Below are 27,969 nucleotides of genomic sequence, written 5' to 3'. Positions count from 1 at the left end.
AACTTTTTATTTTGTTTCCATATGCGTGATTTACAACAATGCAGTGTAAATGTTAAAATAACAAATGTTTTGACCTATGTACAGTATAATGTACAAAATTGATCAAGTATATCTGAATTGATACTTACAACAGATCTCGTCAACAGTTACAAAACAATTGCAGACAAGTTGCCATAAATATCAAACAAGCTAATAACATTTCCAAGGCAGGTGTGATGTATAAAGAAGAATGGTGTTATTTCTCAATACATATTAAGTATGAAACAGTGCACAACAGCTTAGGCAACAAACAAAAAAACTTTCTGTACCACAATAAACCAGAGCTGAAAAAACTTTGGTCAAATCAATAACAAGGAACAACAAAACAAAAAGAAAAGTGGGTATTAATATCTTATAAAGCCAGATTGTTTTTCAATAAACCATCAACTAGTTTTTCATCTGATTCTCTTCTCTTACTCCAACATAATACTGTGTGCAGTAACACTTTTGTATAAAAGCCTTGGATAAGGACTATAAAACACATTTGTATGCATTAAAATACATGAATTAATGTCTATGTTAGATGACATAGTTTGGCTGCATTTACACAGGCAGCACATTTCTGATATTTTGCCCAATTATTGTCAAACGAGCTGATCTGATTGGTCAAAAGACCAATTCGTGGAAAAAGATCAGACTTGGGCTGCCTGTGTAAACGTAGCTTTTGAGACATCAACACGATTGGCATAAACATTTCTGAATTGCTATGCAGTGTTTAAGACAGTATTATGCATTGTTTATGAATATGTTATGCATTTCTTATGCAAGGGCTTTACATCAATGTGCTACCTTGAGCATTGAGGTAGTAACAAAACAGGAACAATTAGATACGTGCAATATATCCAGTCCCCCTGTTAATGTACAAAGATACACACACACACAAGCACACACACACATACAGGCACACACACTCCACAATCACACACTGCCTAATAAGGACTCTCCACTTGCGTTGTGTATTTTGTAAAACTTCTGCATCTTCAGTCATTTCCCTTATGCAAGAGCGGCCTACAAAAGAGCAAAGAGATTTTACAGTACATAATCCCCCAACAATAAAAATAACAACTGTGGCCCATTGCTCACCTTTAACCCACAGGTGACGCCAGTGTACCCGTTGCGGCAGTGGCAGAAGTTGGGCAGGACACACCTTCCCCCATTGAGGCATCTCTGCTTACAGATGGCTGTCCGTCAGGCAGAAGGAGGAAATAGTATAGAACTCAATATAAGTACAGGATAAAAGTATATAGCTATGTATTGAAACTTGGCAGCAATATATCATATTGAATGAGAGAAAGACTCACCAGACTGACACTGTAGGCCTTCCCATCCTGTGGAACAGTGGCAGGTGTTGGGTCCCACACACTCACCACCGTTCTTACACTTCTGCAGGCACACGGCTAAATACACACACACGCACACAAACACACGCACACACACAGAGTTGCTTAGCATTGTAAAGGCATCTTTACATGGTGACAGGTTCAGGTTAACAGTGGTTGCACATTATGTTGTCACTCACGAATGTTACACCTCTTTCCCCTCCACCCTGAAGCACAGGAGCAGGAGTTGGGCCCCACACACTTCCCCTTGTTCATGCACATGGGGTCGCACACACCTGAAAGACACAATGCAACATGCATTTTTGGCTCAATTAACATAACTGCATGTACATACTAGCTTGCTACAGGGTTATTACAATTAGGTAATTTCACATGTATTTACGTTGGTATAGGGCCTATAACCATTTAATACTACATGGATAGACAGTGATGTGGGGTGTTTGGTTGTGTTGGGTGGCAGTGGCTCTTACTCTTCTGACACCGCTTCCCTGTGTAGCCCCCGGGGCAGGAGCACACGTTGTTCCTCATACACTGACCTCCATTCTTACAGGGATGACTGCACACAGCTGGAGTGCACGGCACACAGTGACACAGCTACAGTTATACCTCACTAAACCACAGTACCACCATGCAATGGACTTCTGTGCAAATTGACAGATCAATCGCTAATAGGGGAACAGTAGAATGTGTCATAATCAATTGAGGTTATTGATTGTCAGTGTGACACCTATTCTTACCAATCTGACATTGGGAGCCATAGAAGCCACTGGGACAGGCGCAGATGTGGGGTTTGATACAAGTCCCACCATTCAAACACACTGGATTGCAGACAGCTAGAGGTGAAGACAATGGAATATTTAGCCCATAGCTAAACATACTGTTGTCGAAAAGAGATATATTCGTCATGGGCTTCTAAGTAGAAACATGTGGTGTTGATTGGCGTTACCTGAGTTACATGTTGGTCCGTACCAGCCAGACTTGCACTTACACACATCGGGAGAAATACACTCCCCTCCGTTTTCACAGTGCCTGTTGCACACCACTGAACAGAGACACACATAGATACAGTTAACACACGACAACTCCTAACCCCTATACACACATTCCATTTTTTTAGGAATCAGACTGGTTTCGATAATTGTAGGGAAACATGATATATGCCAGAAAGGGTCATATGGATTGAATTATCTCTCACTGATTTCACATCTTGGTCCCACGTAACCGTAAGGACAGGTGCAGAGATTCCTGACCAGACAGGTTCCTCCATGCTGGCAAGATGGCTCACAGTTAGCTACAAACACAGCAACCAAGGGGTGTACAGAGCATCCAGTAAGAAAAGGAGAATATATACAATATTTACAATGGAGAACATATAGCCTGTACCCAGATCTGTTTGTGCTATCTTACCAACTCATATTACGTCATTGTCAAGCCACACAATGCGTGACAATGAGCTGGCAAGTTAGCACAAACAGATTTGGGGCCAGGATATAGAGTACATAGTTAGAGTTCAAATATGTGTGGGATGATATGTTTACCTTCCTCACATGTTGGCCCGCTGTAGCCCATGGGACAGACACACACATCTGGGTTGACACACTTCCCCTGGTTCTTGCAGTCCGGTCGGCAGACAGCTGAGAAGGTAGAAGGTTAATAGAATTTACAACTTCTATGTGTAACTGAAAACAACTTATTCTAATTTACAGACATTTTTGCAGAAGTTACTTTGTAACTCTCATAAAGAGCCATAATAATAGAAACTCAGCTGTCTCGTCCAACCCTGACTGTTGTCCCCACCTATGTGGCAGTTATATCCGGTATAGCCTTCTTTACAAGTGCAGGTATTGGGTAGAGAGCACTCCATATTCCTTCCACATGGATACCGGCACACAGCTGGAAAACACCACAAACAGTTTCAATGGAACCTACAGTATACAGTGGCTTGCGAAAGTATTCACCCCCTTGGCATTTTTCCTATTTTATTGCCTTACAACCTGGAGTTAAAATAGATTTTTGGGGGGTTTGTATCATTTGATTTACACAACATGCCTACCACTTTGAAGATGTAAAATATTTTTTCTTGCGAAACAAACGAAGTAAGACAAACAAACGGAAAACTTGAGCATGCATAACTATTCATCCCCCCAAAGTCAATACTTTGTAGAGCCACCTTTGGCAGCAATTACAGCTGCAAGTCTCTTGGGGTATGTCTCTATAAGCGTGGCACATCTAGCCACTGTGATTTTTGCCCATTCTTCAAGGCAAAACTGCTCCAGCTCCTTCAAGTAGGATGGGTTCCACTGGTGTACAGCAATCTTTAAGTCATACCACAGATTCTCAATTGGATTGAGGTCTTGGCTTTGACTAGGCCATTCCAAGACATTTAAATGTTTCCCCTTAAACCACTCGAGTGTTGCTTTAGCAGTATGCTTAGGGTCATTGTCCTGCTGGAAGGTGAACCGCCGTCCCAGTCTTAAATCTCTGGAAGACTGAAACAGGTTTCCCTCAAGAATTTCCCTGTATTTAGCGTCATCAATCATTCCTTCAATTCTGACCAGTTTCCCAGTCCCTGCCGAAGAAAAACATCCCCACAGCATGATGCTGCCACCACCATCCTTCACTGTGGGAATGGTGTTCTCGGGGTAATGAGAGGTGTTGGGTTTGCGCCAGACATTTTCCTTGATAGTCAAAAAGCAACATTTTAGTCTCATCTGAACAGAGTACCTTCTTCCATATGTTTGGGGAGTCTCCCACATGCCTTTTGGCGAAACACCATAACGTGTTTGCTTATTTTTTTCTTTAAGCAATGTTTTTTTTCCTGGCCACTCTTCCGTAAAGCCCAGCTCTGTGGAGTGTAGGGCTTAAAGTGGTCCTATGAACAGATACTCCAATCTCCGCTGTGGAGCTTTGCAGCTGCTTCAGGGTTATCTTTGGTCTCTTTGTTGCCTCTCTGATTAATGCCCTCCTTGCCTGGTCTGTGAGTTTTGATGGGCGGCCCTCTCTTGGCAGGTTTGTTGTGGTGCCATATTCTTTCCATTTTTGAATAATGGATTTAATGGTGTTCCGTGGGATGTTCAAAGTTTCTGATATTTTTTTATAACTCAACCCTGATCTGTACTTCTCCTCAACTTCGTCCCTGACCTGTTTCGAGAGCTCCTTGGTCTTCATGGTGCTGCTTGCTTGGTGGTGCCCCTTGCTTAGTGGTGTTGCAGACTCTGGGACATTTCAGAACAGGTATATACAGTTGAAGTCGGACGTTTACATACACTTAGGTTGGAGTCATTAAAACTCGTTTTTCAACCACTCCACACATTTGTTGTTAACAAACTATAGTTTGGCAAGTCGGTTAGAACATCTACTTTGTGCATGACACAAGTAATTTTCCCAACAATTGTTAACAGACAGATTACTTCACTTATATCACAATTCCAGTGGGTCAGAAGTTTACATACACTAAGTTGACTGTGCCTTTAAACAGCTTGGAAAATTCCAGAAAATTATGTCATGGCTTTAGAAGCTTCTGATAGGCTAATTTACATCATTTGAGTCAATTGGAGGTGTACCTGTGGATGTATTTCAAGGCCTACCTTCAAACTCAGTGCATCTTTGCTTGACATCGTGGGAAAATCAAAAGAAATCAGCCAAGACCTCAGAAAAAAATTGTAGACCTCCACAAGTCTGGTTCATCCTTGGGAGCAATTTCCAAACGCCTGAAGGCACCACGTTCATCTGTACAAACAATAGTACACAAGTATAAACACCATGGGACCACGCAGCTGTCACACCGCTCAGGAAAGAGACGTGTTCTGTCTCCTAGAGACGAACGTACTTTGGTGCGAAAAGTGAAAATCAATCCCAGAACAACAGCAAAGGACCTTGTGAAGATGCTGGAGGAAACAGGTACAAATGTATCTATATCCACAGTATAACGAGTCCTATATTGACATAACCTGAAAGGTCGCTCAGCAAGGAAGAAGCCACTGCTCCAAAACCGCCATAAAAAAAGCCAGACTACGGTTTGCAACTGCACATGGGGACAAAGATCGTACTTTTTGGAGAAATGTCCTCTGGTCTGATGAAACAAAAATAGAACTGTTTGGCCATAATGACCATCGTTATGTTAGGAGGAAAAAGGGGGATGCTTGCAAGCCGAAGAACACCATCCCAACCGTGAAGAACGGGGGTGGCAGCATCATGTTGTGGGGGTGTTTTGTTGCAGGAGGGACTGGTGCACTTCACAAAATAGATGGCATCATGAGGCGGAAAATGATGTGGATATATTGAAGCAACATCTCAAGACATCAGTCAGGAAGTTAAAGCTTGGTCACAAATGGGTCTTCCAAATGGAAAATGACCCCAAGCATACTTCCAATGTTGTGGCAAAATGGCTTAAGGACAACAAAGTCAAGGTATTGGAGTGATCATCACAAAGCCCTGACCTCAATCCTTTAGAAAGGCCTACAAACCTGACTCAGTTACACCAGCTCTGTCAGGAGGAATGGGCCAAAATTCACCCAATTTATTGTGGGAAGCTTGTGGAAGGCTACCCGAAACGTTTGACCCAAGTTAAACAATTTAAAGGCAATGCAACAAAATACTAATTGAGTGTATGTAAACTTCTGACCCACTGGGAATGTGACGAAAGAAATAAAAGCTGAAATAAATCATTCTCTCTACTAATATTCTGACATTTCACATTCTTTAAACACAGTGGTGATCCTAACTGACCTAAAACAGGGAATTTTTACTTGGATTAAATGTCAGGAAACGTGAAAAACTGAGTTTAAATGTGTTTGGCTAAAGTGTATGTAAACTTCCGACTTCAACTGTATATACTGAGATCATGTGACAGATCATGTGACACTTAGATTACACACACATGGACTTTATTTAACTAATTATGTGACTTCTGAAGGTATTTGGTTGCACCAGATCTTATTTAGGGGCTTCATAGGAAAGGGGGTGAATACATATGCACGCACCACTTTTCCGTTTTTTATTTTGTATAATTTTTTGAAACATGTTATATTTTTCATTTCACTTCACCAATATGGACTATTTTGTGTATGTCCATTACATGAAATCCAAATAAAAATCAATTTAAATTACAGGTTGTAATGCAACAAAATAGGAAAAACACCAAGGGGGATGAATACTTTTACAAGGCACTGTACGTTCATGTAAGGATTTGAATGTTAAAAAGATATGAAAAAAGAACGAAGACCATATGAATGAAAAACAGACAACAAGAGTGCTAACCGCTAACCTTTGCAGGTGACCCCATCTCCAGTGTAACCATACGGGCAGCGGCCACACTTGAAGGAGCCTGAGACAGTGGGCTCGCAGGGCACACCGGAGAAGCAGGGCGAGTCCGCACAGGTCACTATGGGAGACGATGACCCCCACCTGACTCCGTGGCTGAGGTCAGGAGTCAGGTCCACCTTGCTGCTCTGACCTCGGTTGTGATTGGTGGGGGTGGGGACTCTGGTGATAGTTTGGTCCTGGGGGCTAATAGATGTCTTTCTCTCCACGGAGGGGACTCTCTTGCTACCCAATGAAGGCCCCTCAGTTTTTCTCCTATTCTGGGAGGAGGAGGTGGAGGAAGAAGAGGAGGAGGTGGTGCCATTGATTTCCCTACTGGAGTCTTCCGTCACTTGGGGACGTCCATCTTCTCTGTTGGTGGTAACTGGCCTATGTCCTGTAAAACACTGGAAGTTAGAGGATAGAGCTTGAAAAGGAACTCAACTGGGATTTGTATAGAGCTATTATAACTCAATCGCCTCTATCAACTAACCCTGAAGACCTAGCTAAATAATACTGGCATACAGTTATCTTTGCTAGGAGCCAGCTATGAGCCAGCTATAAAACTATGAAATAAGCCCATATAAGCCCAGATATTTAATAACCTTATAATAAACACCCAAACACACGAACACCGTGAATCATCAGCTAAGTGATCAGGCGACCCTTCTCACCTGTTGTGGTGCTTCTACTACAGGTGTGTCCGTTGCCATGGAGCCCAGGTGGACAGGGTCCACAGATGAACCCTACTGACACGTGTTTGCTCTCGAAGCACTGCACCCCTGGGTAGCATGGTTGTCTGGAGCAGGGGGCCTGGCTTGATGGTTTAACCGTGCCAGAACCCTGGTGACCTCCTGTGGGTACAGGCACGGTCACTCTATGAATAGGCTCATAGTCATCACCCTTACCACTGGACGGCTCCGATTTAACTACAGGAGAAGAGGTAGAATATAATTATTTACAGTCAATAGAAATATATTGATAAAATAATGAGGGGTGGAGGTGAGAGGATATGGGTAGAGAAAGAGAGAGAAACAGAGACAGGGAGAGTGGGACCCACTGCAGCTCTTCCCGTCCCCAGTGTAACCCTCTGGACAGGAGCCACAGGTGAATGAGCCCAGTGTGTTTTTGCAGCCCACCCCAGGGAAGCACGGCTCTGCGGCACATTCATCCACATCTTCTCTACAGGTATGACCTGGAACACAAAAACAACATGAATGAAAACTCAGCCTTCCACACACACAGATTGTAATCTACTAACAAAACATCAAAATCTAAATTCACTGAACCAGATAAGGAAATCTGGCAATGCTTGTATCCAAACACTAAAAGAGTGGTCATAAGGAGTATGGTTCATAGAATGTCAAAGCACAGCTTCCTAACTGAATGATTCAAAGTAAGTTCTCAGAGTCATAAAAGCATGCAAGACCCACAAATGAGCTGCAGTATTAGCATGGACAGCATGTACAACGTACAGTGTGTGTTGTAATTCTATTGCTGTCATGTACAGTACCTGTCATTCCGGGGGGACAGATGCAGGAGAAAGAGTTGGGTCCGTCTATACACTTGACCAGACGGCAGGGGTTGGGTTTACAGTCGTCTATGTCCTCCTCACACCGGTCCCCTGTGAAGCCAGCGGGACAGACACATAGGTACTCCCCGCTGCTAGAGGGGAGGTTGATGTTTGTAACACAGGAAGCTCCGTTCAGACAGTCACAGGGCCGCAGAGAGACCTGGACACACACACACACACACACACAAACACGCATACACAAAGGAGTGGGAAGTGTTAGTAGACCTTTAGTTCAATTCGCAAGCACTTTGAAATGGACATATAAGCATGAGGAAGAATGATTGACAATCCGTGAGTAATTACTGCATTTTAGTTTTGAATGTCTTGCTAACAGACATACCAAAGCAACAGACGCAGAAAGACTAGTACAGCGGCAGGCTGGACAATAAGGATTGTACATCTAGAGCTCCCTCTTGCGGTAGAAAAGCTGACAATCAAGGGAAATCTCTAGGAATCCCCATTCACAGAGTTAACAGAATCAAGTCAAGGAATTCGCATCCCAAGTTTCTTATTTTGGGAACATCCTTATTCAACAATGTTCTCATCTTCTGAAACCTACCTGTACAGAGGCAAGCGTCTCAGCACTACAATCGTCTTTGATAGTGAACTGAAACGTCTGCTTGGAGGAGGCGGCAGCAGTGTCAGTAGCCTTCCAGATGAGCAGGCCAGTGGGGGAGAGGGAGGCGTCACTGGGGCCTGACTCCAGAGTGAACAGCACCACAGAGCCTTCTGGGTCCTGAGCCTGCAGCTGGTACACAAAGTTCTCTCCCTGGAACGTCTGCAGACGCCCCTGGGCTGACTGAAACACTGGTGGCTCATTCTCTTCCAGGAGCAGAATAGTAATATTTAGTAATAACGTTAATCATTTCATCATTAACGTCCATATCATTATCTGAGGTACAAAATATACAATCATTTTCCCTTTATTTCAACTTGTTTATTGATATGTTTATCTATCTTTGTAAATTGTTCTATTCCTAATTTGAACCAGTTGTATTCATTTCTATAATTTACTCTGATTGATCTGGAGTGATTTGGCCTCATTTTGTATAAGCACTCAAATCAAAACACAGCACAAAGAACACATTGAGTCAACCACAATTACAGTACCCAGAGTCCTGATGTTACTATAATGAGTCTGACCCCAATAACACCTTGTTCTCTATAGCATGGCCAACGCTGAGCTGTAGACATATTGCAAAGACCATGCAGCCATATGTGTTCTCTGTGACTGTGTGCTGTCGTCAGTAGTGGGTGGCAGCAAACACCTTTCAGTTTGCGTGGTGTGAATTTGTATAGAGATGCTGTTGTATAATGTAAACAGCAGTTGTAGAGTAAAAGTACGTTATAAGTAAGAGGACATTGTACTTACTCTCAGCGATGGACCATGTGTATTTGGAGGAGTCTGGTCGGCATATCAGGCAAGGGCTGCTGGGATTGAGGTCTCCCTCTCCATAACACACACTGTCAATGTTGCATGTTTTCTCCTGGGGATTGATACACAGTAACAAAATTGGCATGTATCTGTCTGCCTTTTAGAAAAGATAAAAACATCTGTTCTTGCCATTGAAATAGGAACCAGGAACACTTTTCGGGCCAACAAGAGAACAAGGGCTGGCAATGTCTTACTGCATATACACACAAGTGAACCTTGACAATCACACTGTACATGTGGATTGGGCTAAAACACCTAATTGTTTCCTGTGTTAAGAGATGCCAGAGAGATAATCAATCAGAGCATTGGCCACTTTTCGTTTGGGTGATAAATGTTCTGTTTGAGTTCTTCAGAAGAAACTGTTTGGCACGCATAACTAGGAGGAGTGGTGCTCATTTAGCACATGGGGATGTGTGAAACGTACTCGTCAGCATGAAGCGTCTCCACTTGCGCCACATAGCTAGCTTTTTGTGTGGCGCAGACTGGTAAGACGCTTCGGGCTGAGGAGTACGTTTCACACATCCCCATGTGCTACACTCACAGTTAGTTTTAAGAGCCCATGTGCTGGTTTTTCCTGGTGGGAAAGGGGCCTGAAATTTGAGCTAGCTTGAACATCTGTTGAATGTCCCACAACATAATGTACAGTATCTGTTGAATGTTAGTGGCTGAAAAAGAACCCAAACTACAAAAAGCTGATTCATGCATCCTCAGGCTGAGAACATGTTCTCAATCAACTTGGAAAACACAAGGAACAAGGACATGAAAAAAGGGGGGGAAAGTTACCTTAGTTACAAGTATTGAATCATTTAAAGTCAGATTCAAATCATTAAACAACACATTCTGATCATGCTACCAGAAACGTTGATACAATTAAAACCCTGAGAAAAAACCCAAGAGAAACCCACCCTGGAGGTACAGAGAACGTCAGCATTGAGTGTGCAGATCTGACAGGCTCCATCGAACAGGGTCAGGATCTTGGCGTTGCTGTAGCCGTAGCCGTCGTTGGACACCTGCCAAGACAACATTAATGACTTATTATCAGTGACTACTGGTAATAAACATTTACAGAAGCTACTACAATAAGTACGGGTATCTTGTCCAGGTTGCACCATCTTGAAAACATCTGGTAGGTGTGCAAACAAACCATATTACAACACTAGGCCAGAACCTTGCCCTGATGCCAACAGTACTATTGTTTAGGGCTCTCTTACCCAGCTGTATTTTATGGGGGATTTGCCCATTCACAAATGAGTCTGGACCCATTGGTGGGTTGGGACCTTTTGGGTAACAGCTTAAGACTGGCTCCTGGTTAGAAACGGTATAAACATTACTGCGATGTGCTGCATAGTGTTGTTCCACTAACTTTGATCTGCCAGCGAGCGAGGGGTCTGTCGGTGGCCGTATCCAGGTCCAGGCCTGCAATGGCTTGTCTGTACTCCAGGGGGAGCTGACACTCCAGACCTGACACATCCAGGAAGGTAGCCAGGGTAAACTGAGGTTCGTCCAGGGTCCACTCACCATCCACAAACTGGACACACGCAGACAGAGACAGGTGGGGACACTTGGGTCAGAAGTACTGTGCTACAGAAATTAATATCACAAATATGGAGGTGTGTGTGTGTGTGTGTCAGTGTGTATGTGTGTGTGATGTAGTATGGTACCTTTTCCTTCAAAAATTCACACTTGAGTTCATAGGAGTCTTTGAAGCCTTGTCCAAAGACCTGTACAGTGGAGCAGTCACTCTGTCTGACATCACACAGTCCCTCGTTCTCCAGCTCTGTGATCTCTGGAGTCTGGTCTTCACCATCCCAAACGACACCAAAAACAGACAGAAATGAGAAGCAAAAAAAATGTCAGCAGGTTTAAAATATATAATTTCACTAGGATTAGTAAATTACTGTGATATGTCTTTCATTTTGATGAACTAACTATGAGCCAAATCCTGGTCTAGTGTTGACTTACAATATGTATGATTGACTTAGAGTATAGATGTGTGTTACAGATCCAACCCTACCCTCTTCTTACCAGAGATAACGCTGCAGTCGTAGGAGCCGAACCCGGGGAAGCACACACACCCCCACTCGGAGCACTGCCCATTCCCATTGCATAGATTAGGACACTTGAGGAAGGACAGCATGTCCTGGTGCTCTTCCTCTCTCCCCCTCTCCTCCACAAGCCTCCTCTCACACTCGTTCTCAAGCAGAGGCAGAGTGGCGCCCACCCAGGCCTGGTCGTCCTTTAGCTGGAGGTCGCTGACGCACATAGCCACCGCCTGGCTCACTATGGCCGAGCCTAAGAGCTGGCCGCAGCCCAGAGCCACGCTGGAGTTAGCCACGGCCCGCTGGCACTGAACCCTGGCCTGGAGCTGTGTTAGCCCAGACAGGGTGGGCCAGGTGGGGGGAGGGGAGGACTCGGGCCGGGCCGTTAGCTCGTGGTCCTCTGGGAAGAAGTAGGTGAAGCCCTCCAGGTCGGACTGGCTCAGGCTCTGGTAGGGCGTGTCGGGGAGGAACTGGTAGGACTGGCGCCTTCCACGGCTCCTCTGGTTGTTGGCTCCATGGCTGGAGCCTGTTAGGGTAGAGCCTCTCTCTACAGGCTGGGCGGCGGTGTCCTCGGCCCGGCCGTGCTCTTTGGAGTTTCCTGAGAGGTGGTCGTGGTGGCCTTTGAACAGCTCTACTGAGTTGATGTATTCGGCAGTGACATCCAGAGTGGGGATGATACTGTGGAGTCTCACGTTGACGTGGTGAGAACAGGAGGAGTCGGAGCCAGGGATTGGCTGAGACCTGGTTCGCGGGGACGTGGGGCGGGACTCCTCTTCACAGTTACAGTACCTGCGAGGGTTTGAGGTGCTCTGATAGGATGGAACGGTGTCAAACAAGCTGCCACCAGGAGGGAGTCTGCCAGAAGAGAAATACATCCTTATCAGTTAGGATCTCGACGGAAATACATTCAACAAATAATAACGTAACACAACCACAGCTGAAAGAGCTCATGTAAAATGTTCAAAATGATTAATATCCATCGTTTAAAAGAACAGTCTCAGGTCCAGACTTGGTTGTTGCACTTGGAATGGGACAAAAGCCCGCTCCCGCTTTGCAGATCTAAAGAAACTGTATAGGCATAGGAATTACAATGAAAGCTGCAGTGCAATCACTGATAGGCTGGTTAGAACCATCACCACATATCTTCTTCAGATCTGCAAACTCCATAGCGTTAGGGGCTAGAGGTTGATTTGAGACTTGGCATCAGACTAACTTCCATTCAGAGATGAAGGCTGCTACGTCTTCGTTGTCCAGCGCTGCGCCCCCTGCTGTGTGGAGGTCATTGTGGGTCTGTCCGTCATACGTCCCACACAGGCCCTGGGTTTGGCTCCAGTCGGAGCTGGGGGCCCTCAGGGTCAGACTCATGCCCCAGTCAGACACATCGGCACGCACAAACGCCCCAGACGAGAAGGTCATCTAGACAGAAAGGGGATTAGATCCTAATGTATTCTGTTGTATTTCATTTGATTTTGCTCTATTCCATTACAACTAAATTATTTTCTGCTATCCAGTGCGTCGCTATATCATCACAGTCTGTGTCATATCATAATTAGCATAAACAATTGAATACCGACTTTGCACTGTAAGTTTACACTGCCTTTCTCAACACCCTATTAGCTAATGACTACTACCTGTGGGCGTGGGCTTCAACTCTGTGACCTTTTCTTTTTCCTGCCACCACCAACTCATCGGAAGACAACTTTAATTGAATTCAATTTTTAATGTTACTTTATTTATTTATTCACTCACTGTGACTTTGCGTCCTTGGTAAGACTCAGCGATGCGGATGCCGCTCTTGCCCACGTCCCTGTTCTTCACCGACAGGTGCGGCCTGGTGTGCCCCAGCTCTCCGTTGCACATGTCGAAGGCTATGACGTCACTGCCGTCTCTCGCCACGAAGCCGCACATGCACGAGGCGCCGTGGACAACGCTCCCACACTCCCACTGGCGCACATGGACCTCGAACGGCTGCCTTGTGCTCTTGTACAACACAAACGTCCCGATCTGATAGTTGTCATACTGCCTGAAAGGAAATGCATGAAATGCATTACACTACAGTATCAGTTACGGTAATGTGTATTCTTGTGATTGTTATCATATTTGCAGGCTAACATTGCCTTGACTGCATCTATCATTTATGCTGACTATAAAGGAGTGACTGAAGTACCTGCCATCAAACGTGATGATGTGAGGATCAGTGAAAGAGTAGCAGTATGCAGAGGGAACATCTGTCACTGTGATCTGAAAACACAGAGAAAATATCACATATCAGATATTATTTATTTCATTTTCACATTCAGCTATCTAGATGAGAAAATAAAGTATATACAGTGCAGGCTTATATGAGTGTGTTGGCAACTTACAGTTTGTGTATGGGCACTGTTGCAGTGAGCAAATGTACACTATACAGTGTATACAGCATCATCGTATATTGTGCATTGAGTGAGTTAAGTGTAACAACCTAGACTGGTCCCAGATCTGTTAACAACATAGGCTGGTGTCTCGCCTAATCCTGCTCCCTCCCTCCGGTGCTCGACTTTGTCAGTTTACTAACCTCCGGTCCTGGCTTCATTATTACGCACACCTGTTCCCCATCAATACGCACACCTGGTCGTCATTCCCTCCTTGATTACTCCCTCTTTATTTAGCCCTCAGTTGTCTTCAGACACTAGGTGTTATTGTTTTCTCTAACGTTCAGTACGCGCCTCATGTTTGTTCATCTGTATCGGTTCTTTATTAAACTCACCTTCTGCACCTGTTTCCTGACTCCCAGCATATACGTTACACCCAGATCTGTTAACAACCTAGACTGGTCCCAGATCTGTTAATGCTGTCTTGCAAAGTTTTATGGCAAACAGTGTGACAATGACCATAGGAGTTGGCAAGACAGCACAAACAGATCTGGGACCAGGCTAATGACAACCGTCACTCTCCTCCCAACCCATCACAAGGGTATTTTTTCCAGTTCCAGTACCTGCACACTCTGTGGTGTGTAGCCGCTCCAGAGGAAGTTGGATGTGACGATGGGTTTGACAAAGATCTGTGTTGTCCTGTCCCCGTCCCTGAGGAAGTCTGTGACCGCGCTGAGGTGAACCAGGGCCTGGCTACACACCCCGTTACGACACCCCAGGCTCTGGGAGAGATCCACCCGGCACGACGACAACACCACGTCTGGACCCAGCAGATCGTCTCCTACGGAGTAATAGATAATTTAATGGTTGTTGTCATTGGCTTTGTTTTTGTCTATTTCGTAGGGATACCAACATGTCAATATGCGTTGTCACTGGAGAATCAAGACGCTATGGAAATCAAACGTATTGCCAATTAGGAATACATTTTGAAGAATAAAACTTTACTGTGGTGATACTGTGAGTATGCAGGATTACTTACGAAGCCTTTACCTTGATTGCTTGTACTCAGGTGTAAGGAGAGAGTACACTGCTCTTTGGTGGAGGAGGAGGCACTGTCAGGGCAGGGGACAGGGATGGTACTCTCCACAGTCAACTCATAGTCCTTCCCATCCTCAGACACAGTAGTCACCTCTGGTCTCAACTGCAGAGACAAATCACAAGAGAAATTCTGATTAACCAGTGACTATTTAAAACAAAAAGGAGACATACAAACCCAGACCCAGAGAGAGAGACAGACAGACAGGCATGCACGCACACACAACTTACACACACTCAAACACCAAATCCTTGAAATAGTGTTCTCTATCTCTTTGACTTACCCTGATCCCGGCGAAGAACTCTTCGCTCTCCGCTGGGGTTCCCTGGATGTCCGGCGAGTCCAGAAAAAAACTGGAGCAACTGCAGTAAATCTGACAGAGAGGGAAGGACAGCCACAGCCGATCAAGAGGAAGAGAGAGGCTACAGTTCAGGATGTAGAAAAGCCTTTATAGTTGAAGCCAGGTAATATACATGATACCACAGGAAAACAAAACAACATGTCTGACAAGAGTTTCATAAAAGGATGACACGACAATATACTGTATAACTTTGATGGTTTTCAACACGGTCAGCTCGATTGCTCTATATCCTCACTTGTAAAAGAAATTCACTTCAGTTTTGAGAGAGAGCTCGGAAGCTAGCATTATTTTGGGCGTTTGACTGTTTTACAAGTGAAGTAGAAGCTACCCGTAACCACAAGTCTCGGATCAAATGACACCACCCCCGATCTTAACCTTAACCATTAGAGAAAAAATATCTGACCCTGCGTCAGTGGTTAGGGGTAACTTCTACCCACCTTGTCCCCCAGTCGGAGGTTGATCCCGTCCAGCTCGATGAAGGCAACGGTTTGGACAGTAGTCTCTTGTTTCAGTTCTTCTTTGATGCCTTGGGGGGAGAGGCGAGACCAGGCAACCACATAGCCTAGGGAGCTGTTCACGCTATGGCCCTCGAAGCTGCACTTCAGGTAGACGATGCTCCCAGAGAGCTCTGCTACTATCACAGGTACTGCTGGAGAAGGAGGCTGTTTGGCTGGAAGGGATAACGGAGTCGTGTTCAGTAGGGTACACCGAAGCAAAATGTTTAGCAACATATTTTATTGGACAAAATTAGACAAAATGTCTTATTGGACAAAATGGGTAGTTTCACCCAGTTTTCTTCCTACTGAACATGTAACATGAACAAAGCAGGTAATAATGTATACAGTATTTGGGTGATATGAGATGATTGTGTTATAATAGAAGCTTGGCTGAATGTTTTTGTCCTGTGACCCATCAAGTAATCAAAATCTATATTTCAGGCAAAGATCCAGTCATCAGCTACTGCTTTCTGGTGGGTCCCAACATTTTGGTCTATTTCTGTAACTCTAATCAGGGAAAGGGGTCAACCATAACAAACCAAAAGAGTAGGTACCTAAATGGTAGGTACCTTCTCCTATTTATAGTATCCCTTCCAACTTGATAAAGTCTCTTGTGTGAATAAAAGTTAATTAAACCATCCACCTATGTCCCCAGCCCCCCTCCTCCTTCGCGCTAAAACCGGCAGGGGGATAATTCACGACCTCGCCGAGAGATGTCGTCATGGAGACGGGGCGAGGGAGGCAGGACACATGCTTAGCTCATTAAGAGGACCTGTGAGGGGCCTGTTGCGCTGCATTCCACACCGCATGGCAATTCTGACGCGGATTGTTGTGGTGTCTGACTTTAACAAGGGCCTCCTATAGAGCCAGACAACACACAGTCAGGAGGCAGAGAGCTCACTCACCTTTACACGCTCCATCAACCTCCACCTCGTCAGGACCACACACCACCGCCGCAGAGTCTGACATCTCTACATGGTGAATGATAGCAGGACAATTAACAGACAATTAACAGTGGTGGTCTTAACAGTTAACACTACAGAGGTCTGAGTCACAAGCACATAAATAACAGTTTAATGAGTTACATGTGGTTAGTGCTAATTCTTTAGCGTTTTTACAGTTGTATCATGTCACCTTTACGCTATGAAAGTGATGCAGCACTACATCGTACTGTACTTCCGAGGTCAGCCCTAATCTTTTGAATGGGCTTGACGATTATATCATAAAATTAATGAAAACACGTTCATTTATACAATTATATTTGTGTTTGTGGATGAATTGCCTTTTATGACATTTTGGCGGTGAAGACCATTGCGCTACGTTTTTGCCCGTTGAAGAAGAAAAAAACAATGCAGCCTCAATTTCATAGCATATGGAGCTCCTCATTGCCTCCACCTAAACAGACTATCGTAAACAGCTGCTGTACCCTGTGCGCAGTAGCCCATGCAACCCTGGGTGGGCTGGAGCAGGTAGACGTAGAAGTCTCCACAGTTGCGCACGGTGACAGGGATGCGGAACAGGCAGCAGTCCTTACTGCTGCTGAGGAAGAACTGCCAGGTGGCACAGGCCGTCAGATGCGTCACCTCCAGGGGCCGCGGAAGGCTCTCGCCCTCCCCCAGAGACAGCCAGACTGGGGCCTGGGTCCCACAGTGGTTCACCTGGTGGACACAGATAAAGACAATGGAGAACAGAATAAGACTACTTTAGCCTGGTTCCAGATCTGTTTGCGCTGTCTTGCAAACTTCTAGTCACTCAATGTGATAATAAGCAAGACAGCACAAATATGTCTGGGACCAGGCTAGTTTATACTGGGTGGTAATAATACAACCACATGGGTAATGATTGGTAGGGCGACACTTTGCAGGCAACAACTGCAATATGACACATGACAATGCCCTGGGAAGAAGAGGAACCTGACACCTCTGATGGATCCTTCAGTCTGCAGCACAGCGGGCAGCCCAGGGAAAATGAGGAACATCTTTCTCTCTCGATCTCTCTCTCTCTCTCTCTGTCTAACCATGTCTCTCTCTAACCCTGTCTCTCTCTCTTTCTAAACTTGTCTCTCTCTCTCTGTAACTCTGTCTCCCCGTCTCTCTCCTGTCTCCCCGTCTCTCTCCTGTCTCTCTTGTCTCTCGTCTGTATCTCTTCTGTCTCTCTTGTCTCTCTCCTGTGTCTCTAATATCTCTCTCCTGTCTCTCGCTCTCTTTGGTCCTGTGCTTAATGCTGATACCATCCCAGGGTCCTCGGAACAAAGAGCCTATGTTCACTTCAAAGGGCAAGACTAGCACTCATGTTACCATTGCAATGACTTGGCTACTCACTGAAAAGTACTCAAGTGCAAGAAGAGCTGCTTAAGAAAAAATGTACTAAAAAAACGATGGTAAATTGTTTTATAAAAAGTAACACAATAAAATAACAATAATGAGGCTATATACAGGGGGTACCAGTACCGAGTCAATGTGCAGGGATACAGGTTAGTTAAGGTAATTTGTACATGTAGGTAGAGTTATTAAAGTGACTAAGCATGAACAATAAACATTGAGTAGCAGCAGTGTAAAAACAAGGGGGTGCATTTGATTAATTGTTCAGCAGTCTTATGGCTTGGGGGTAGAAGCTGTTAAGGAGCCTTTTGTACCTAGATTTGGCACTGTGGTACCGCTTGCCGTGCGATAGCAGAGAGAACAGTCTATGACTTGGGTGAATAGAGTCTTTGACAATTTTTGGGCCTTCCTCTGACACCCTGCCTAGTTTATAGGTCCTGGATGGCAGGAAGCTTGATCCCAGTAATGTACTGGACGGTACTTGCTACCCTCTGTAGCACCTTACTGTCGGATGCCGAGCAGTTGCCATACAAGGCGGTGATGCAACCGGTCAGGATGCTCTCGATGGTGCAGCTGTATAACTTTTTTAGGATCTGGGGACCCATGCCAAATCTTTTCGGTCTCCTGAGGGGGAAAAGTTGTTGTCATGCCCTCTTCATGACCTTCTTGGTGTGTTTGGACCATGATAGTTTGTTGGTGATGTGGACCTGCTCCACTAAAGCCCCGTCGATGTGAATAGGGGCGTGTTCTGCCCTCCTTTTCCTGTAGTCCACGATCAGCTCCTTTGTCTTGCTCAAGGTTGTTGTCCTGGCACCACACTGCCAGACCTCTGACCTCCTCCCTATAGGCTGTCTCATCGTTGTCGGTGATCAGGCCTACCACTGTTGTGTTGTCAGCAAACTTAATGATGGTGTTGGAGTTATGCTTGGCCACGCAGTCGTGGGTGAACAGGGAGTACAGGAGGGAACTAAGCACGCACCCCTGAGGGGCCTCAGGGGTGCGTGCCTGAGGATCAGCGTGGCAGACGTGTTGTTGCCTACTGTTAGCACATAGGGTGGCCCGTCAGGAAGTCCAGGATCCAATTGCAGAACGAGGTGTTTAGTCCCAGGGTCCTTAGCTTAGAGATGGGCATTGTGGGCACTATGGTGTTGAACGCTGAGCTGTAGTCAATGAACCGCATTCTCACATAGATGTTCCTTTTGTCCAGGTGGGAAAGGGCAGTGTAGAGTGCGATTAAGATTGCGTCATCTGTGGGTCTGTTGGGCCCGTATGCGAATTGGAGTGGGAGTTTCCGGGATGATGCACTTCATGGCTACAGACATGAGAGCTACTGGGTGGTAGTCATTTAGGCAGGTTACCTTCACTTTCTTGGGCACAGGGATTATGTGGTCTGCTTGAAACATGTAGGTATTAAAGTCTTGGTCAGGGAGAGGTTGAAAATGTCAGTGAAGACACTTGCCAGTTGGTCCGCGCATGCTCTGAGTACATGTCCTGGTAATCCGTCTGTCCCTGCAGTCTTGTGAATGTTGACCTGTTAAAAGGTCTTGCTCACATCGGCTATGGAGAGCGTGATCACACAGTAGTCCGGAACAGCTGGTGCTCTCATGCATGCTTCAGTATATAATATATACGAAATGCTTCAGTCTGGTTTTAGACCCCATCATAGCACTGAGACTGCACTTGTGAAGGTGGTAAATTACCTTTTAATGGCGTCAGACCGAGGCTCTGCATCTGTCCTCATGCTACTAGACCTTAGTGCTGCCTTTGATACCATCGATCACCACATTCTTTTGGAGAGATTGGAAACCCAAATTGGTCTACACGGACAAGTTCTGGCCTGGTTTAGATCTTATCTGTCGGAAAGATATCAGTTTGTCTCTGTGAATGGTTTGTCCTCTGACAAATCAACTGTACATTTCGGTGTTCCTCAAGGTTCCGTTTTAGGACCACTATTGTTTTCACTATATATTTTACCTCTTGGGGATGTCATTTGAAAACATAATGTTAACTTTCACTGCTATGCAGATGACACACAGCTGTACATTTCAATGAAACATGGTGAAGCCCCAAAATTGCCCTCGCTAGAAGCCTGAAAACGTTCTACTTTTAAACTCGGACAAAACAGAGATGCTTGTTCTAGGTCCCAAGAAACAAAGAGATCTTCTGTTAAATCTGACAATTAATCTTGATGGTTGTAAAGTCGTCTCAAATAAAACTGTGAAGGACCTCGGCGTTACTCTGGACCCTGATCTCTCTTTTGACGAACATATCAAGACTGTTTCAAGGACAGCTTGCATCTACGTAACATTGCAAAAATCTGAAATTGTCTGTCCAAAAATGATTTTTATGGAATGGTCTGCCTACCCATGTGAGAGACGCAGACTCGGTCTCAACTTTTAAGTCTTTACTGAAGACTCATCTCTTCAGTGGGTCATATGATTGAGTGTAATCTTGCCCAGGAGTGTGAAGGTGAACGGAAAGGCTCTGGAGCAACGAACCGCCCTTGCTGTCTCTGCCTGGCCGGTTCCCCTCTCTCCACTGGGATTCTCTGCCTCTAACCCTATTACAGGGGCTGAGTCACTGGCTTACTGGTGCTTTTTCATGCCATCCCTAGGAGGGGTGCGTCACTTGAGTGGGTTGAGTCACTGACGTGATCTTCCTGTCTGGGTTGGCGCCCCCCCTTGGGTTGTGCCGTGGCGGAGATCTTTGTGGGCTATACTCGGCCTTGTCTCAGGATGGTAAGTTGGTGGTTGAAGATATCCCTCTAGTGGTGTGGGGGCTGTGCCTTGGCAAAGTGGGTGGGGTTATATCCTTCCTGTTTGGCCCTGTCCGGGGGTATCATCGGATGGGGCCACAGTGTCTCCTGACCCCTCCTGTCTCAGCCTCCAGTATTTATGCTGCATTAGTTTATGTGTCGGGGGGCTAGGGTCAGTTTGTTATATCTGGAGTACTTGTCCTGTCTTATCCGGTGTCCTGTGTGAATTTAAGTATGCTCTCTCTAATTCTCTCTTTCTTTCTCTCTCTCGGAGGACCTGTGCCCTAGGACCATGCCTCAGGACGACCTGACATGATGACTCCTTGCTGTCTCCAGTCCACCTGGCATTGCTGCTGCTTCAGTTTCAACTGTTCTGCCTGCGGCTATGGAACCCTGACCTGTTCACCGGACGTGCTACCTGTCCCAGACCTGCTGTTTTCAACTCTCTAGAGACCGCAGGAGCGGTAGAGATACTCTTAATGATCGGCTATGAAAAGCCAACTGACATTTACTCCTGAGGTGCTGCACCCTCGACAACTACTGTGATTATAATTATTTGACCATGCTGGTCATCTATGAACATTTGAACATCTTGGCCATGTTCTGTTATAATCTCCACCCGGCACAGCCAGAAGAGGACTGGCCACCCCTCATAGCCTGGTTCCTTTCTAGGTTTCTTCCTAGGTTTTGGCCTTTCTAGGGAGTTTTTCCTAGCCACCGTGCTTCTACCTGCATTGCCTGCTGTTTGGGGTTTTAGGCTGGGTTTCTGTACAGCACTTTGAGATATCAGCTGATGTACGAAGGGCTATATAAATAAATTTGATTTGATTTCAGTGTTGCTTGCCTCAAAGCGAGCATAAAAGGCATTTAGCTCGTCTGGTAGGCTCGCGTCACTGGGCAGGTCACGGTTGGGTTTCCCTTTGTAGTCTGTAATAGTTTGCAAGCCCTGCCACATCTGACGAGCATCAGAGCCGGTGTAGTAGGATTCAATCTTAGTCCAGTATTGACGCGTTGCCTGTTTGATGGTTCGTCTAAGGGCATAGCGGGATTAGTGTCCCGCTCCTTGAAAGCGGCAGCTCTAGCCTTTAGCTCGGTGTGGATGTTGCCTGTAATCCATGGCTTCTGGTTGGGATATGTACAGTTGAAGTCGAAAGTTTACATACACCTTAGCCAAATAATAAATAATCCTAGTTAAATTCCCTGTCTTACGTCAGTTAGGATCACCAATTTATTTAAAGAATGTGAAATGTCAGAATAATAGTAGAGAGAATTATTTATTTCATCTTTTATTTATTTCATCACATTCCCAGTGGGTCAGAAGTTAACATACACTAAATTAGTATTTGGTAGCATTGCCTTTAAATTGTCAAATGTTTCGGGTAGCCTTCCACAATAAGTTGGGTGAATTTTGGCCCATTCCTCCTGACAGAGCTGGTGTAACTGAGTCAGGTTTGTAGGCCTCCTTGCTCGCACACGCTTTTTCAGTTCTGCCCACAAATTTTCTATGGGATTGGGGTCAGGGCTTTGTGATGGCCACTCGAATACCGTGACTTTGTTGTCCTTAAGCCATTTTGCCACAACTTTGGAAGTATGCTTGGGGTCATTGTCCATTTGGAAGACCCATTTGCGACCAAGCTTTAACTTCCTGACTGATGTCTTGAGATGTTGCTTCAATATATCCACATAATTTTCCTACCTCATGATGCCATCAATTTTGTGAAGTGCACCAGTCCCTCCTGCAGCAAAGCACCCCCACAACATGATGCTGCCACCTCCAGGCTTCACGGTTGGGATGGTCATAATGGCCAAACAGTTCTATTTTTGTTTCATCAGACCAGAGGACATTTCTCCAAAAAGTACGATCTTTGTCCCCATGTGCAGTTGCAAACCGTAGTCTGGCTTTTTTATGGCGGTTTTGGAGCAGTGGCTTCTTCCTTGCTGAGCAGCCTTTCAAGTTATGTTGATATAGGACTCGTTTTACTGTGGATATAGATGCTTTGTACCTGTTGCCTCCAGCATCTTCACATGGTCCTTTGCTGTTGTTCTGGGATTGATTTTCACTTTTCACACCAAAGTACGTTCGTCTCTAGGAGACGGAATGCATCTCCTTCCTGAGCGGTATGACAGCTGCGTGGTCCCATGATGTTTATACATGCATACTATTATTTGTACAGATGAACGTGGTACCTTCAGGCATTTGGAAATTGCTCCCAAGGATGAACCATACTTGTGGAGGTCTACAATCTTTCTTGGCTGATTTCTTTTGATTTTTCCATGACGTCAAGCAAAGAGGCACTGATATGTAAACTTCCGACTTCAAAAGTACAGTATGTACGGTCACTGTGGGGATGAAGTCGTCGATGCACTTATTGATGAAGCAGGTGACTGAGGTGGTATACTCCTCAATGCCATTGGATGAATCCCGTAACATATTCTAGTCTGTGCTAGCAAAACAGTCCTGTAGCGTAGCATCCGCGTCATCTGACCACTTTAGTTTTTACTTGTAAGCAGGAATCAGGAGATAGAATTATGGTCAGATTTGCCAAATGGAGGGCGTGGGAGAGCTTTGTATGCGTCTCTGTGTGTGGAGTAAAGGTGGTCTAGAGTTTTTTTCCCTCTGGATGCACATGTGACATGCTGGTAGAAATTAGGTTAAATGGATTTAAGTTTGCCTGCATTAAAGTCCCTGGCCACTAGGAGCGCCGCTTCTGGATGAATATTTTCTTGTTTGCTGATGGCCTTAGTGGTCTTAGTGCCAGCATTGGTTTGTGGTGGTAAATAGACGGCTACGAAAAATGTATATTATTAGTTTCGTCGTTTAACCACAACTAGGTGAAACATAAGATATTACAGTTTTTAATGTCCCGTTGGTAAGATAGTCTCGAACGGAGATCATCCAGTATATTTTCCAGTGATTGCACGTTGGCCAATAGAACGGATGGTAGAGACGGGTTACCCACTCGCCGACTAATTCTCTCAAGGCACCCCGATCTCCGCCCCCTGTATTTCCATATTTTCTTCACGCGAATGATGGGATTTGGGCCTGGTCTCAGAGAAGCAGTATATCCTTCGCGTCGGACTCATTACATTAAAAAAAATCTTCATCCAGTTCGAGGTGAGTAATCGCTGTTCTGATTTCCAGAAGCTCTTTTCAGTCATAAGAGACGGAAGCAGCAATATTATGTATAAAATAAGTTACAAACAATGCAAAAAAAACACACAAAATAGCACAGTTGGTTAGGAGCCCGTAAAACGGCAGCCATTCACTCCGGCACCATTGTAAGATCTTATATCATGGGGACACTATTTTTCTATACTGTTCTGACTGAGGCATGGCATTTGATATGAAAGACCACCTAAACCAGGGGTGTAAAACACATTTTTCTCTTGGGGCCACATTCGGTCTTCAACGGAGTTCAGCACTGATATTTAAAAAAATATTTTCTCGGCGTCAAAATAAAATAAAAATAGTCCTGTATCCATCGTTTTGGAAATTTTCAATGCTTCCTGACTGTCTAACTTCCATTTCGGTGATTATTAGCGAGCTGGACACAGTCAAGAAACAATAGCGACACGTAGGGGGATGGGGTGAACTCCATACATTGTAACATGCTTTGAGACCTAGAGAGAAAAAGTACTATAAAATAAAATGTATCATCAGTATTTACCTCCACACATTGTGTGGGCATGCTGGCAGGCTTGTCAAAGATCTGGAACTGGTACCAGCCTGGTATGAGGGAATGGTCACAGATGAAGTCCTGGAGGGCTGACTGCTGCAGGCTGCGGGAGCTGAAACTGGTGCTGCGGTATGGGTTCTGGAGGAGAGAGTGACCCCCCGGAGCACATTCTGGGGGCAGCACTGAGGATAGACACAAGCAGTCAAACATGTAGCACAAACATGAGTCAATAAGGTGCTGCTGTGTTTTCACTCAAAGCACACGCACGCATATGCACACAATTTGATTTGAAGTTACCGATCCCAAGTTACCCCCCCAACACACACACACACACAAAATCAACTGAGTTAGCAATGACACACTGTCAATACTATGTTGCAACCATGTAATAACTAGGCCTAACCTGATAATAACAATTGTAAAATAGGAGTTATGGAATTATGAGACAAATTAATGTTGAAAATATGTTGATCTTGGTGATCTTGTTTGTACTTTTGTGCATTAAAAAAAACATTTATTTGGAGAAATGAAACTCTTAACAAAACAACAATTTTCTTGAGTTGGAACGTCTAGGAGTTGTGACTAGAGGGAGTACAACTACGACTGGAAGTTACTTTTCGCAGCAGGTTAGGAGAGCATTTTAGCTAACCCTAAACTTTTTCTAACCTTAACCTAAGTCTCCTAACCTGCCACATTAATTATCCTAACCTGCTGCGTAAATTATCCTAACCTGCTACGAAAAAGTACCTTCCGGTCGTAGTTGTACACCCTCTAGTCTGAACCAAGTAAAAAATGGTGACATCATAGAGAGACACTGACATTCTAGGTGCATCAATCAAACAATTCCTTGACTAAACAACAAAGTACTTTCAAAAAATATTGTGTTAAAGTAGTTAAAATAACTGTTTATAACTATGGAGGATCATAACCCTTTCCAGAGTAATGCCTGCACACCTGACTCAACACAAGGTAAGCATTTTATGTTCAATTACAATTCAAACCTCTCAAAAATGTCTGTTAGCTTTTCAGCTCTCTAACTATCTATGCGTTATGCTTTATTCTAAAGTTAGCATGAAATTATCGTTTTGATTTACAAAAATTAACAAGGCAAAGGCATAATGACTTTACAAATGCATTTATTCATAACATACTGTACAAAATATTTTGTGAATCAAAAAATTATAATTTGGTTTCCTTTCAGGAAACAGTTTACTGGCAGGACAGATAACTCTGGTCATAGATCACAGCACAAACCCTCCGGTTGTAACAGCCCATTTCCAGCAGCCTCCTAATCATCCCAATCTCCTTCATCACCATCTTCATCATCACCATCAACCCCTTCTTTCTCATCCTCAAACCAATCAACATGCGATCTATGGCACATTGTTGTCTACCAAAGATCAGCCCGCTCAGCCACCACCAGTGCCACAAATCTGGGCAGTATGCCCCCCACCAGGGTACATCTGTGTGGCTGCACCAGCACCAGCAGCTGCAACCAACATTACCATGGCACCTATTGACACAACAATGAACACTGGCAATCCAGTTGTCCCATTGGAGGAAGCTGCAGAAAGCCATGTGATGGAAGCTACTAAAAAGAAAGAGGAGGATGCAGAGCAGGGAAGAGGGGAGACGACAAAGAAAACGGCCATCATTGGAGAGGTTGGTGACAGTAGTGATGGCGTGAACAGTGAAAAGATAGAAGGTGAAAAGAGGGATGGAGAAAGAAGTGTAGAGGAGAGTAACCCTAGTCCTGTGAAGGAGGTGGTCCAATGTGCAAGGAGCGGTGCTGCAGATGGAGGTGGGGACAGAACAGGTTCAGACATTTCCTCATCCAGGAAGCAGAAAGGTACCGTTAAGGGGGCTAAGTTAGGGGCGCGGCCTACCCCAAACGCTCCCCAACCTTCAAGGAGCCGTCTGGGTCATCAGATGATGCAGTCTGTTCAGGTTTTCCACAAACTTGGGGTAAAAGCCCAGACATCCAATCAGTCCAACCAGTCCATTCCCAATGAACAAATGACAGAAGAACAAGTCATTTTGATGGACCAGGACCTGCTAGACTTTGAGACGATTCATGTTACCATAGCAAACAGTAACTCCGCAGTGGTGGAAATAAGAATACGAGATGATGTAGATACCATTGGAGCATCCCAAGCTGAACATCCTTCGTCTGAAAAACCAACTGTCTTTGACAACCCAATAACACTTGACAACCTTTCACAGAAGTCTGCTAGCTCCACAACCAAGTCTGTCTCCCCATCCCGTCAGAGTAGGCAACCAACTTCAGCAGGGGGAACAATCCGCAGCGACCCCACACACTCCCAACCCTTCGCACCACCCATTACCCAAAACCACCCCCCGTTCAAAGCCCCCAACCCTCACCCAAGGAGAAGGTACCGTGGTTCTCGCCATCAGTTTCCCAACACGTGTCATCACCCAACCCCTCCTGGGCAGTACGGGAGGTTACCCCCTCCTGATTCCCTCTACTTTCCCAGCCCGTGGCAGGCCTCGGTGCCCATCTCTCTGTGGCAGAGGGAGGAGAGGGAGGACATGAAGTGGAAGACCCAGCAGCAGAGAGAAAGGGTGTCCCGGATCACCAAACAAGGCTGGGACCACAACGTGTTCATCAACAGGGACCAGTACACTCTGGAGAAATACCTGAGTAGTCCCACAGTACCCATGCTGAAGGGCACCATGAGCGCCTGGAAAAAGCTAATGGAGATCTGGAATAAATGAATGGCATTTTTTGGGGTTTGCATGTGTTTAGTGTATCTTTTCGGAAACTATAGTGATGCACGGGGTATACTACAAAAGGTGGTAAAGACGGTTCACTTCTATGTTTTCTACACTGACTGTCACTGTACTGTATGCAAGTTACGGACAGTCGTGTTTCACTAATTGAATGTGATTTACAGGGAAGTGTGATTGTCAAATCCACTATGCACAGTGAGGAGATCCACTTTGTATGTGATTGTCATCTACTTCCCCTACATCTATGTTGTAATTTAATGTATCCAATGACAGTCCCAGCTGTGAGCAGTTAGAGTGGAAGTGTTTAGTATGAAAGGATCCGTTACCAAACATGGCATCCCCAAACATGGCGTCTCTTTGGCTACGGAACTAAGCCGTAGCCAAAGCTAACAGCCTTATTATTTATAGGCTTCCAAGTCAAGTAGAGACACTT

General features: G+C 45.1%; 1 protein-coding gene across 1 annotated transcript; it reads right to left on the bottom strand.

Annotated features, from left to right (window-relative positions):
• Positions 1-26,293, bottom strand: LOC120047148 (von Willebrand factor D and EGF domain-containing protein-like). Its single transcript, XM_038992682.1, has 31 exons — positions 26,239-26,293; positions 24,777-24,967; positions 17,459-17,690; positions 16,938-17,003; positions 15,973-16,205; positions 15,458-15,547; positions 15,129-15,279; positions 14,702-14,919; positions 13,895-13,968; positions 13,477-13,750; positions 12,941-13,143; positions 11,714-12,582; positions 11,350-11,486; positions 11,052-11,216; positions 10,594-10,698; positions 9,626-9,740; positions 8,813-9,075; positions 8,194-8,413; positions 7,741-7,875; positions 7,355-7,609; positions 6,646-7,077; positions 3,177-3,272; positions 2,918-3,013; positions 2,575-2,670; positions 2,326-2,421; positions 2,117-2,212; positions 1,850-1,945; positions 1,559-1,654; positions 1,341-1,436; positions 1,123-1,220; positions 1-1,047 (listed from the first exon to the last, which is right to left on the bottom strand). The coding sequence occupies exons 1-31, from the start codon at positions 26,291-26,293 to the stop codon at positions 1,033-1,035; spliced, it is 5,364 nt and encodes a 1,787-aa protein (XP_038848610.1). The 3' UTR covers positions 1-1,032.
• Positions 26,294-27,969: the final 1,676 nt, after the last annotated feature.

This window comes from Salvelinus namaycush, chromosome 5, assembly GCF_016432855.1.
Source record: "Salvelinus namaycush isolate Seneca chromosome 5, SaNama_1.0, whole genome shotgun sequence".
Lineage (NCBI taxonomy): Eukaryota > Metazoa > Chordata > Actinopteri > Salmoniformes > Salmonidae > Salvelinus > Salvelinus namaycush.
The sequence above is the reverse complement of the archived record's forward strand: the minus strand, read 5'-3'. Positions and strand labels throughout refer to the sequence as shown.

Bases quoted from the DNA above. Each gene is read 5' to 3' on its own strand.
- LOC120047148 (XM_038992682.1), bottom strand. From the start codon at position 26,293: ATGGTAATGTTGGTTGCAGCTGCTGGTGCTGGTGCAGCCACACAGATG. The intron at 14,920-15,128 runs GTAAAGGCTTCG...ATTACTCCGTAG, and splicing joins CCTGAGTACAAGCAATCAAG to GAGACGATCTGCTGGGTCCA. The intron at 3,273-6,645 runs GTTAGCGGTTAG...GGTGTTTTCCAG, and splicing joins AGATGGGGTCACCTGCAAAG to CTGTGTGCCGGTATCCATGT.